General features: G+C 41.6%; 1 protein-coding gene across 1 annotated transcript; it reads left to right on the plus strand.

The window, feature by feature from the left end:
- The first annotated feature begins 328 nt into the window (after window positions 1-328).
- On the plus strand, window positions 329-11151 carry LOC125706457 (protein lin-7 homolog C-like). The gene is made up of 5 exons (XM_048973165.1): window positions 329-537; window positions 3183-3301; window positions 6029-6100; window positions 7145-7354; window positions 8726-11151. The coding sequence occupies exons 1-5, from the start codon at window positions 501-503 to the stop codon at window positions 8891-8893; spliced, it is 606 nt and encodes a 201-aa protein (XP_048829122.1). The 5' UTR covers window positions 329-500; the 3' UTR covers window positions 8894-11151.
- The last annotated feature ends 1675 nt before the right edge of the window (window positions 11152-12826 follow it).

Raw genomic sequence — 12826 nt, forward strand, 5'->3', positions numbered from 1 at the left:
GACCTGCAGTTTTTTGGTTGGTACTTCTGTACACTGACCATTTTGCTTTGATCACTACGTTTATGACAACTTTCGAGTTGTAAATAAATTCAGGCCGCAATCCTCGCAACAGTTCAGATAATTAAGCACAAATAAAGCTTGAAATGTGAGTGAGAATACTTGGCTTTCCGTTTGTGACCAATTCATTTGCATGACAATAAGCCCACTTCCTGGCAAATTGACTATAAAAGATAAATATAATAAATAAATAATAATAGGTTTTATTGGAGCTGTATGCTATTTCAGGGCCTGTGTATATACCGGTCGCTATATACCGGCTTCCAGCAATGGACTCCTACCAGCAGAGGGGAGTGCGGTGGATGTGCGAGTGCCACCATGTCTAAGGATCCAAGTGCGGCGCTTTGACAAAGATGTCCCGGGTGTAGGGCTCAGGATCCGGATTTCGCGTCGAAACGGAACCGATTCACGAGCGAAAATCCAGCGAGCCGACACCAGAACGCATGGCTTCGATGGGCGAACCGGTTGGGCTGGAAAGAGGTAAAAATCGAAACGCAATTAATAAAAAACCATTATGTGAGAAGCAGTAGGAAGCATTCTGTACATTGTAAAATGCCGGATCCGATCGCTCCTGACAGCTTATCAAAAGCAGACAAGCCATGTAGCGAAATCCTTTTGTTTTTAAGATAAAAGCAGTTTCTAATACGATGTCTCAACGGCGCTCTTCCAGATAACAGCTTAGAAAGGCATTAAATATTTAATGTGGCTTCGGATACTTTCAGGCAGTTGTCACTGGTTCTTGTAAAACTAAATTACAGGTTTCGAATCTGTTTTGATGGTAGCTTCCGATTATCTCATTTTGTTTGTTTACTCTTCAAATCACATACCGAGTGTTCGCCGAATTGTATATTCATACGCATACTCTATATACATGCATTTAATTACCATATTCGCTTTTATTTGTATCTAACGGACTAAGATGAACTCAGTGTAATTACCTGTAATTATTGTCGACTTAAGTAATGTTCGTATAGTATTAATGTATTTATTGTAATAATTTGTTATAGATTTATTATATATTTTATAATAGCATCTAGGTAGTTAAATTGTGTAACGTAATATTTGGGGTGCATGTAGCGCTTTATTAATAAAGGTAAATAGGTAAAACTGATCAATTTTTCAACGGCAAAGAATATGCGGAACGTGGAGTGTATTGGCAGTAGTTATTTGCACAAAGATAATGCATTTTCCTTATGCATTAACACCGGAGTATGATGGACGCGAGATGGGTTTGTAATCCGGTGCTGAGAGTCACGACCATTGCTGTCACGTGTCCTATGAGCGTTGAACACTGATTGGCCTCTCTGTGAGATCACGTGACTGCCGGCTTCTCAAAATAGCGCTCTGGGATCCATTCACGGTGGTCCAACGCGATGCCCCTGTGGTGCGCTGCATGCGTGCGCTGCTAGCGCGGCCTGTCCGGTTATAGTGGAGGCTTCTAGATAAGGGAAACGGTTTGATCATGGTGTCCAAGATCACACCACATCGAAGCTTGTGCAATATCTTGTGCAGCTTCAGTTGGATATCCATACAAGGAACCAGATCAGATTTCAAGTTCAAATAAAAGTGCAGATATTAAAAAACAAACCAGTGCAATTTCAACCTGAAACAAATACACAGAGATGAGATCTGAAACATTCGTGCAAAGATCAGGTTAAGTAATACTTGAACACAGGCCAAAATTAGTTAAAAAGCAAGATATCAGCTTTGGCTGGATGTGTCAATCTTGGCAGATGTTGCTGGCCGATATTTAAAGTTCATTAATATTCAAAGTTAGCTGCACCAGAACTAAATACACAACTGCTAAAACGAGAGACACTGAACAATCAGTCATTTTCCATACTGGAGGACGAGGGATTTTATTGGCTCATTCACCACTTATAAGAGGTTTCAATGTTACATGTTCATAATTTATTATTAAATCTGGTTGGCTGATGGGATCATCGCTTTGCACAGAATAAAAATACAATGTAATGTCGTTCCACTTATCTGCACATATTGCTGCACCCCTACACTATTGTTTGCTTTTTCCTTAAGATATTCAGACTTTTGATGCCCGCAGTGTTAGGGTCTCCATTACTAGGTCATCTTGCCATTGTTAAAGTTTAAGACAATGTGATGCATTACTACACATACACCACAGTGATCAACAATTTAGTATGTAACAACATGTATTTGCATGTCTGTAAGTAGCTATGGACACTAACAATGTTGTATGGGATTAATCTGTCGGCTGAGTTTAAAACACAAATGTCCAATATGATCCTCCCCTGTGATCCTATATAGCATAATCTGGATATTAGCATATCTGCGTAATGGTCCCAGACCATAATTTATACATTGCAATTATGCAAATCTGGATTTGCTATAACTGGACAGTTTCTTGCTAACTGGAGTCACTAACACAAAACACAACACAAAACTTTGTCCTGTCATATCGGATGTCATATGTGGGTCGATAGAAAGGAGGAGGTAAGGAGCACATGCTGATTACAGTGCGATGCCGCACCCACCACAGGACAGACCACCTCTGGGATGAGAGCCTGAGAGCAGCCATGCAGTGGAAGATACCTCAGCACCACACCAGTCTGAATGGACCAGTGTGAATTTTTTCCAGTGGCTGAAGTGCCAATCCTGCCACCAGCCCCCAAATTTTTCCCTGTAAATTGGAGGACCACCTTATAGGGCTGAATGTAGATTAATGTTGTATCCAGGACATAAAAAGAACAATTTAATATTTAAAGTTTGTGAAGTATTTGGTGATTATTAGGTTCTATTAAAATTGAAATGACATTTCCAAAAAATTCAAAATAAATTGAAATTGTTTGGGGGAAATCTGCGATGGGCTGGCCCCCCATCCTGGGTTATTTCCTGCCTCGTGCCCATTGCTTCCTGGATAGGCTCCGGACCCCCCGCGACCCAGTAGGGTAAGCGGTTTGGAAAATGGATGGATAGATGGATGGGGCGGGGGGGGGGATGTCGTGCAGAATTTAATGGCACGGAACAGGCAAAAATCAGTGGGTTGCCTGAGAAGTGAACAGGTCACGCTCAAGAAGTGAATAGAGGGAGGAGTTAAAATAGCTCAAGTGGTGATGCATAAAATTTTTGGGTTGTGTGTGTCACAGATATCTCGCGGGCCATCGAGCTGCTGGAGAAGCTGCAGAGGACAGGGGAACTGCCCCCGCAGAAGCTGCAGGCGTTGAAGAAGGTGCTCCAAAGCGAGTTCTGCAATGCCGTGAGAGAGGTGGGCAGAACCGGAGAGCGAAACCGCTCCAGATCCTCCCGCGCTCCAAACATGTGACGCTGCATGAGCTCCAGATATAAATATAGAAGGCGGTTCTCACAGCTGCCTTTCTCGAAGGGAAGTGAGCTGCCAAACGCTGAGCTGGCCTTATATTTGCACCTTCCGAGTGCCTGTTTTGTAGATAAAAATACAGGGAATGTAGCTGGGTGCTACATCTGCGGCGTGTCAGCGAGCAGACATCCGTGAGCAGATATCACCTACCCAGGCGTGAATGCAAATCGACTGAGCTCCGGTGATTTATATTTTTTTTTTCTGGCGGACGGAACCTGATTTAAGCGTTTTGCCGGATGGCGTCTTTGACCGCACGTTTAAAAAAAAGTACATTTTAAAAATGTCTTTGTGTTAGTTCATGGGTCATGTTGTTATATTTTATTTGAAATATCTAGTGGAATTAAAAACTAAGCATATTACTATCTAGCAATAAAGGCAAATACACTCAGTAGCAACTTTATTAGGTACACCTAGCTAGTAGGGGGTGCAACAGATCACAAAACTCACAGCTCGGGCCGTATCCTGGTTTTCAATCACAGGTAATTTCTCGTATCGGCAAAAAAAATTTGAGACAAATATAGCGAACTATAAGTTGTCATCTTGGGGAAAACAAAGGTTGTAATTAGATTCGCTGTAGAGCTTGTCAAGAGAAAGAGGGAACCTGTCTCCCTAAAAATGGCATGACTAAACAGTTTTTACTTGAATTTTATTGCATTCCCACCAAAAATCTATAATCCCTCCCCACTTTTTCTGCACATAAGGGGGGGAATTCTCTCCCTTGTGAGCCCTGAGTGCATGTTTTCTATGGACTTTGGTAGCATCGAGATTTAGGGAATTGTTACTTTTTAAAAGTAACAGCTGCAGTAAAACTGTATTTCACACTGTTTACAAATAAAATGCTGTTTACATGTGTACCGAACTGCGGGGGGGGGGGGGGGGGGGATCTGTACAGAAGTAGTACCAGGTATCCACTTTTACTACATACGTTGAGTTAGTACCACGTATAACATACTTTATTTTGTTCATCTCGCTAGTACTGGAAAGGCCCCATTTTATGAAGCATAGCTAGCTACTACCACGTAGAACACACTTCATTAGGTATACCTAACTAATACTGAGTAGAACCCACTATTAGGCATATCTAGCTTGTACTGCTTAGTACATAGTACCCACGTTAATAGCTGCACCTAGCTAGTAGCAGCTAGTACTGGTTTGGACCCACCTATAACTAGAAAAGCTTGAAATGTCGATGAGTTATGTGTTCAGAGAAGCTGTTTTGCACATCAGTGTTGTCCTGAGCTGTTACATTTGCATCTGCGGCCTTCCTTTTAAGCCTTATTCAGTCTGGCTGGATCTCCTCTGACATCTCTGATTAACACGGTGTTTTTGTCCATAGAACTGCAACTTAGAGGATGTTTTTTGTTCATCAAACCATTCTCTAAAAGCTCTCAACACTGGAGTGTGTGAAAATCCCAAGAAGGAGGCTGTATCTAAGATGCTGGAACTGCCATATCCCGCAAAAACAATCGCACCTCATTTAAAATCACTTGTATCACACATGGTAGCCATTTCAGTGCTTTACTCAAACAGTAACTAAAATTCCTGACCGTCCTGCTTTCTGTATATATCCAGTTGCTAACATATGATTTGCTTTCCATACGAGAAGGTTGTTCACGTTAACAAGCAGGTTTACCTAATAAACTGGCCCGAATGTGTGTCGTAATAGCTAAATATACCATATTGTATTCATCTTCTTTGCAGAAAATGTTTCAAAAAGCATATTATTAAATTCAGGTAGCTATGTCTGTGGTCTTTTAGTGATGGTTCCTAAAAGGGAAAGTTAATTTCTCCCCTCCGCCCTTGAGATGTCGAGGAAATGCGTTTTTAAATGAATAAATGTGGTTTTAGTGGGAGGTAGACGTTTCGAAGGGCTGAAAACTTGCGGCAAAGGCAGGTCTCTTCTAGTTCGCTGCCCCGCTGTGATGAATATGCAATACTTCCAGCTCCAAGGGCGTCTGTGGCGGGATTTTCCTGCCAGCGCTCAGCTGCCGCTGTCCACAGCTGAAGCCTTTCCACAGGGCTGGGAATTTTATTAGCTTCCCTGGCTAACAATGATTTGCTTTCTCATTTCGTTATTAAAATATTAACTAAAACTGATATGGTTACAGCTGCATATTAGTAATTACCCACAGAAGGCATTCCTTGTTATTTAAATCTTTATATATAATTTAAATACATTTATTTTGGGGTGGTGTGTGGCTCAGTGGGTTAGCATGTTGTGCCTGTGATCAGGAGGTCATTAGATCAAATCCTAAAGTGGCGTCGCTAATGGGCCGCTGAGCAAGGTTCTCATCCTTCTGTTGCTGCAGGACCAGGCTGACCCTGATTTCTCAAAATGGACATACATCTTATATAAACATGTCTGCTAAACAAATGTAAATATCGTAAATGCAGCGGTTAGGTCATCAGCTGGTATTTAAATGTTAGGCAGTTTGATTTTGTTGATCTGTGATGAACTCTGGGGTTTGTGTTTAGTGAGTGAAATGTAGAAGCTGAACCTGCATTAAACTGCAGCCTGCAGCACTGTCATACCGAGTTATTCATGAGCATGAATTTGCACAAAACTTCCCTTGAATCATGTCCAGGCCTGAAGCCGGCTGCCCGTCCCTTTCCTAGGTGTACGAACACGTTTATGAGACGGTGGACATCAACAGCACCCCCGAAGTCCGAGCCAGTGCCACTGCCAAGGTAAGAAAAAGGCCCTTGACTCTGATAGCAAAGGTTTTCCTTTTGTTTTTTATTTGTTCTTGCCAGTCTCATAAATGACCAGCGGGTTTCCGGGCATTGAGCAAATGGTGCCCACCACACTGGAAGCATCCTTCATCTTCCTACATGGCCTCCTGGCTTCCGACCCGTTGAAGAACATCTGTTTTGTTTTTGTTTTTTTTGTTTTTTTTTTTGTCCGTTTTACCCCTGAGCGACTGTTTTGGAAGCTGGAGCCAGTGCAGGCCCACCTGCTGGCATGTCAGCACATCACACCTCTCTGTTCTAAACTTACCCCGGGGAGGGCCTCCCCCACACTTCGTCCTTGGCTTGTGTGGGCTCCGTTCCCGAGCATCAGCGGAGAAGGGCTGAGCCAGGCCAGCGGCACAAGCTGGAGTATAAAAAGCAGAAGGCCGTCCAGGGTTCTCCCTGGGATGTTCTCCTGGCCACCGCGACACTCTGTTTTTATGGGGGCTGGCATTTTGAAAAGTTCCTAAGACTGACTCCTGCGTGCCATTTTCAAACGGTAATATAAATTTGAACTCCACGTACTTTTGACTGAGTCAGCTAATCCGTTTGCATCGCTAAGTTTGATCTCCTGCTTGGAACTCAGTGCTCTTCAGCAGAAAAACATACCGAAAGCACCATTGTCTGTGGTCACCACCTTCCACTTAAGCAGGGAAGCCTGGGAACGGCTCTGCTGATCCCAGTGATCTCCAGTACGCCTTCCCACTAAGGACCATAGTGATATTTAAGAACTGGTGGTCACTTATGGGCTATTAAGACTGGATGTGATAGCGGGATGCTTCCTGTACTCCGTCTCTGATCAAACAGGACTGCAGTGGTTGACAAATGATGGAATGGCTGAGCCATACAGAAGTGTAACTTCATACTACCAAGGAAATCTAGCGTTTTCAATTTACCATCAACGGCAGGTTTCCGGGTTCATTAGAAGTCCTTTTATGTTAATGGGAGGGTGGTCAAATGGCTGCGGGTGATATTGATCGCGTTTGGATGTACTCACGGCAGGCCACGGTGGCAGCATTCGCAGCCAGCGAGGGACACTCCCACCCGCGCGTCGTGGAGCTACCCAAGACGGAGGAGGGCCTGGGTTTCAACATCATGGGAGGCAAGGAGCAGAGTTCACCCATTTACATCTCGCGCATCATCCCCGGTGGTGTTGCTGACCGGCAGGGAGGCCTGAAGAGGGGAGACCAGCTGCTATCCGTCAACGGAGTGGTGAGGGCACGGGTCATGTGACATACACAGCTGAGTCAGGGTTATAAAATGAAGAGTTAACTCATGGTTTGTAAGGACACTTTTCCACTGCACAAGGTACCATACTTCTCGTACTTCAAAAAGTACCGTACTACTTGAGTTGGTTTTCCGCAAGCATAAAAACTGGTAAGGACATCATCGCAACACAAGGCGTGGTATTTTGCTAGGGTTAGGTGCGATATTAATGCCAGCGTCACATGTTATGCACATGCAGTGCTCACATCGCAAGGATCGCGATAGTCAGCTGGGTTGAGATCAGGTTTTTTATACTGTTTGCACTTTACAGTGCAGTGGGGAGTCAGTTCCTCTAAAACATTTAAGCTCTTAGCAAGCGTTTACCATTTTAATAATTGTTCCTTATCAAGATTATCTAGGATATGTTTAAAAAAATCAGTTTACAAGTTTACTGCCACTGCATTTGCTGCTGGTTCTGTATGAATTCTATCTGCACTCTAAGTCAATCATGATCATTTTCATCCTTGATGGTTAAATCAGTCCTCGACAGGTTTTTGAAGTTTATTTGTTGTGAACTACGGCTGACACTATTGGTTTTATCAGTAATCAAGTAATCTGCCAAGTATTCTAATGATTCATCGAGTAATTCTTTATATATAATATACAGTGGTACCTCGACCCACGAACAGTCCCGTTCACGAACAAATCGGATTACGAACCAGATGTTCGAAAAATTTTTGTGCCGGTTCGCAAACCGTGTTTCCGGCTACACAGACACGAACATCCCCCAAAAGGGTCCATTGACAGCACCCCAAAGAACCACCGAAACACAAAGAAGTGTACATTATACCCAAGAACGGTTGTGGAATATATAAAAAAAACTTGTTGTAGATGTTTGTCTTTACTATATCTCTTCAGAGATCGAATATCTGAAAAAATTTATATACATCCAATACTGCCATTACTGTATTTCAGATAGATAACAAGATTATTGCAAGGTTTGTTACCTTCTGATTAAAACAATTAACTTGATAATCAGCGTGATGCCCGTGTCTCAAAATATCCTTCAATGCCCCCCCCAAAAAAAAAAGACACACATATGATCAGTGTACAGTTTATTACAAAGTAGTGTATTATAAATATAAATATTATTATTAATAATAATAAGCATTACTATATGATTTTCCTTAAGGGTGACCTGCGTATGTACATGCCTTAATTGCAAGGATAAGCAAGGATGAGCCAGGGAATCCCGCCCGAATGCCAGATTTCAGAAGGTTATTATGGCAGATCCGCCGCAGGACGCTAAATCCCTACATAATCCTCAGAAAGAGCACCTCAGCACTTGGCGTGACGCGTGGCCCATGTTCCTCTCAGAGCGTGGAGGGCGAGCACCACGAGAAGGCGGTGGAGCTTCTCAAGGCGGCACACAGCACCGTCAAGCTGGTGGTGAGGTACACGCCCAAGGTCCTGGAGGAGATGGAGTCGCGCTTCGAGAAGATGAGGTCGGCCAAGCGCCGCCAGCAGAACGTCTACAGCCCGTAGCCGTCTGTCTCTGGGCTCTCTCCGCTCCACCTTTCCTGTCCTCCCTCCTCCTGTACTCTCTTTGTTTTTCTGCCTGTCCCCATATTCTCCAGTCATCATCACCTTCTCGCTGGATATGCGCTCATCATACTTTAAAAGAGTTTTTTTCAGCACATACAGTTTGTGCTCCATGTCTCAAGACACGCTTCAGTGGGACCACCCACCCCCCCCAAAAAAAAAGGCATATAAAGTCAGTGTATAGTTAATGACAGATTTTCCTTTGTTTGTAGTACGAACGAAAAGCTTCCATGTTACTATGAATATGTAAGAGCTTTAACAGGGAACACTAACCTATATTACTGACCAAGACTCAAAAGGCTTGAATTTAACTCTGTCTCAATGGAAAATAATAAGAGGTAGGATATATAAGCTCCTGCTCTTTTATCGGCATAAATAATACTTGGTTCAGTGACTTTTACGTAGGCAGCTTTCCAGATGGATCTTTTTTATCAAATTTTAAGAGAGTAGAATAATAATATTTGTGATTTTTTTTTTTCACCCTTGAAGTCATATTTGGAATTAGGAATGATCGTCTTTTTCTGTAGGATGGATATTGGAGGCCCTGCCAGTGTTGCATGATTCTATGGAATGTTTTGCTACCTTTTGAAATGTATGAGTTTATCCTATACATTCTCTCCTCTCTTTTGTGACCCGTTTGGAGTTTTCCTGAGTAAGGGCTCTAGAATTGTAACACGCCACAGACCCCTGACCTCGTAAGTAACACACACGGACGGAAGACCACAAGAAGCTCCTTTTGTATCACAGTGTGGTCTGTATAATCTTTCAGTATTTGCATAAGCTCACAAAAAGCCAGCTAGCAGCTGGCGACCCCCCCACATATGGTGTTGCGTGGTGCGATTGGACAGTCTGCCCTGGGACCCTCTGCATGCGCACGTGCATCTTTGAAGGTTTATTTCCTTGCAGGGCGCTTCCCCCGATGGGATTGGCGTGCATGTATGTGTGCACCTCTGCCGTCCAGACATGCAGATCATTCTCCATAAGGTATCCTCGCGTGTAAGCTGGCAGGTGGATAAACTTCGAGGTTCCATGGTGCTCTTCCTACCGCAGTGTAGATATACTACTATAGCTCTTGTCTGTACTGACGTCATAGTGACGACTACAAATCATCGTTGAAGTGCATTTGATGGGAACTTTAGCCATTTTTGTTGAGGACTGGACTTGACATCTATTCTGCTTACCTCTACCATGAAAGCATAAAGATCTGCCCTATACATGGGTGTACACACACACACACATTGAACCCACATTAATTAATAAAGCAATTTATATGAAAAATCCTATGCAAAATGACTTCTGACTGAACAATAGTTTTAACAACCTTTCAGTGTAAGACTTTTAAAAAGAAAATTAAGGTGCAACCTAGAGTCCTGTGTTTTTCATGTAACAAAATCGATTAATGTCATCTTCATTTTTTCCTCCTATTCATAAGACATTTATCTTTGTAAATTTAAAACTGATAAATTGTGCTTGTTTAAGATTATATGTGGCTGTTTTTGTAAGAGCTCTCGTTTTCGTGTATTTTTGGATCATTTTGAATGTACGGAATATCACAAATTGTGTTGTTTTTAAAGAGCTAGTGAATAATTCTTGGCGGTAGCTTTCCTTTCAGAATATACGATCTGAAGTACAATGAAGGCTCTATAACCTTTGATAAAGCAGCAATAGTCAATCTGAAACATTTGTCATTTGTCACAGATCAGCGATATACCAATGTTGCGGTTCTAGTCCTTCCCAAAAGAGTTTAAAAAGTTAGTTATATTTGTGTTTTCTTTGATATTGTCCTTTTTGATAAGAAAATTTATAAGTCTATTTGAATACATATTGATAACTGATTTAGTAAAAATACATCAAATTAACTAGCAGGTTTTAAGTTATTTTAATGTTCTTTAAGAAATATGGTTTGCCCCCCCCCTCCCCCTCCCCCAACGTAGCACTATGTGTAAACTGGAGCAAACTGATGATGACTTTGTTGGGTGATACATAAATAAATAATACACGTACAAGACTATTTTGTGCTGATTACTTTCACTAGACTATTAAAAATAATCGCTGATATTGTTAGTGCAGATATATTTAAATATGCCGATTCCAGAAGTACTGATCGTGGTTGCCTCATGAAATGTTGTGTTAAACAAAACATAGGATTGCGGAATATGTTTCATTGTTCAGTGGTTAATAAAGGTATCTTGACAAAATTAGCTATATATATTCTCCTTCTATGAACAATAACATCTGCGGGCTGTTTTGAATAATTAATGATTAATTAAACGGTGTTTTGCCGTTTTCCATATGCCGGTCCTCTGTGTTTCCTATAATGTGTCTTTACCACCACCTTCTGTGGGATTTTTCGACCGATTGACCAGGAGACGTTGTGATTTCCACTACGCTGCTGGCTGGAGAGGCTGAACTTCAATAAAAGCGTAAAACGTACATTCTTTAAATTGACAAAACTTTGCCACATACTCAGCGACAATGGAGAAGATGGGTGGTCTAAGGGTATGCGGGCTGCTTGCATGTGGGAAGTACAAATTTATTAACTTCGCCACGAAACATTTGTAGGCAACGTACGATTTTTCACATGCATATAAAAATGTATCACAAGTTGTACCCATGTGCTGTCTATTTCCATATTATGGGTATATTATGTGTTCTGATCAATGGGAACTAAAAATATGAAGAGAAAATTCAGAACTTTGCATGCTTGCACCCAAAAGTAAAGTCTCAGTTTTTAGGCAGTCGTGTGTTTTTTCTAACCCGTTTTCCGTGTGCCATTTCAGTCCCGTCACATAATTCTGTCCGATACTTTTATTATTGCGGAATGTAGGTTATTGTCGTATTTAAACATGCAAGCAGCCCAAGCCGAATAAAAAAAAATCCATAAATAATTCAAGCATCAGAAGTTGGGTGGGTATTTTTTGCCTTTGAACAGAGGTCATTTTTAGGCCTGCGTGAACCTGATGAAAATATCGACTTGTGCGGACCCCAGCGTGAAAATACTGCTGTAACGTAATCAGAGGTAACCAGTACCATCGGTAGGCCAATGCAAAAACGAGCTTCCCAGGTGTGATCATTGAAAAGTGGAACCATACATACACTGCCAGTGAAAAATGCACGCCACAGGTTTTTACCACTTTGCCATTTATTTCATAAACTGCAGATTTTCATTCTTGTTAAGCATAAAGCTATAAATGAAAATCTATAAAGGAAAATATAACTCAAATACAGCAAATTTCCTTTATAACATGTAACATGTATGAACATGTATGAACGTATGTGACACTACATATCTGACATCCTATGAACTGGTTGTGTGGTAATGGCATAGTCACTACAGTTAATTACAGTAATTAACTGCTTCATCCTATGAAATAGAGCAGTATTTAATGCCCCTTGAAAGAATGCTTCAAATTTTATCTGCTTTTATAACTGCTAGAGGTGGTTACTTTGGTGAATTAAAGATATGATATTTTCTTGCTAATAAAGGTATTCAAATGGTGAACATACTGTACATTTATTTGTTAGGAAATGATATTGAGTGTATTTCTAGTAAATATTAAGTGAGTAACATGCAAATGCAGAAAATCTCAGTATGTGCAAAGACTTTTGACTGCCAGTGGTCACATCTATAACGTAACAAGTTGCCTCATGTTATAGTTGAACATAACACAGATAGTTGGGTTTCCTCCAATACCCTGCAATTTTTGGAATATTTATTGAATAATTTGAGGAGGGGAAAAAACTCACTGGATTGCTAGGTTTTCTGCCATCAGCGCAAGTTTGGGCAGTGAAATTTGAGGCAAAAGAATGAGAGGAAACCAAAAGCTAAACTCACAGAAGAGATGCACAAACTAAAAATAGTCCTGACATCCCCAA

The sequence above is a fragment of the Brienomyrus brachyistius genome, chromosome 13 (assembly GCF_023856365.1).
Source record: "Brienomyrus brachyistius isolate T26 chromosome 13, BBRACH_0.4, whole genome shotgun sequence".
Classification (NCBI taxonomy): Eukaryota; Metazoa; Chordata; class Actinopteri; order Osteoglossiformes; family Mormyridae; genus Brienomyrus; species Brienomyrus brachyistius.

What these genes read in the sequence shown, in the direction of transcription:
- LOC125706457 (XM_048973165.1), top strand. Translation starts at nt 501, where the DNA reads ATGGCTTCGATGGGCGAACCGGTTGGGCTGGAAAGAG. An exon ending in GAGCCAGTGCCACTGCCAAG is followed by an intron (nt 6,101 to 7,144) that starts GTAAGAAAAAGG and finishes TACTCACGGCAG; the next exon opens with GCCACGGTGGCAGCATTCGC. An exon ending in TGCTATCCGTCAACGGAGTG is followed by an intron (nt 7,355 to 8,725) that starts GTGAGGGCACGG and finishes TGTTCCTCTCAG; the next exon opens with AGCGTGGAGGGCGAGCACCA.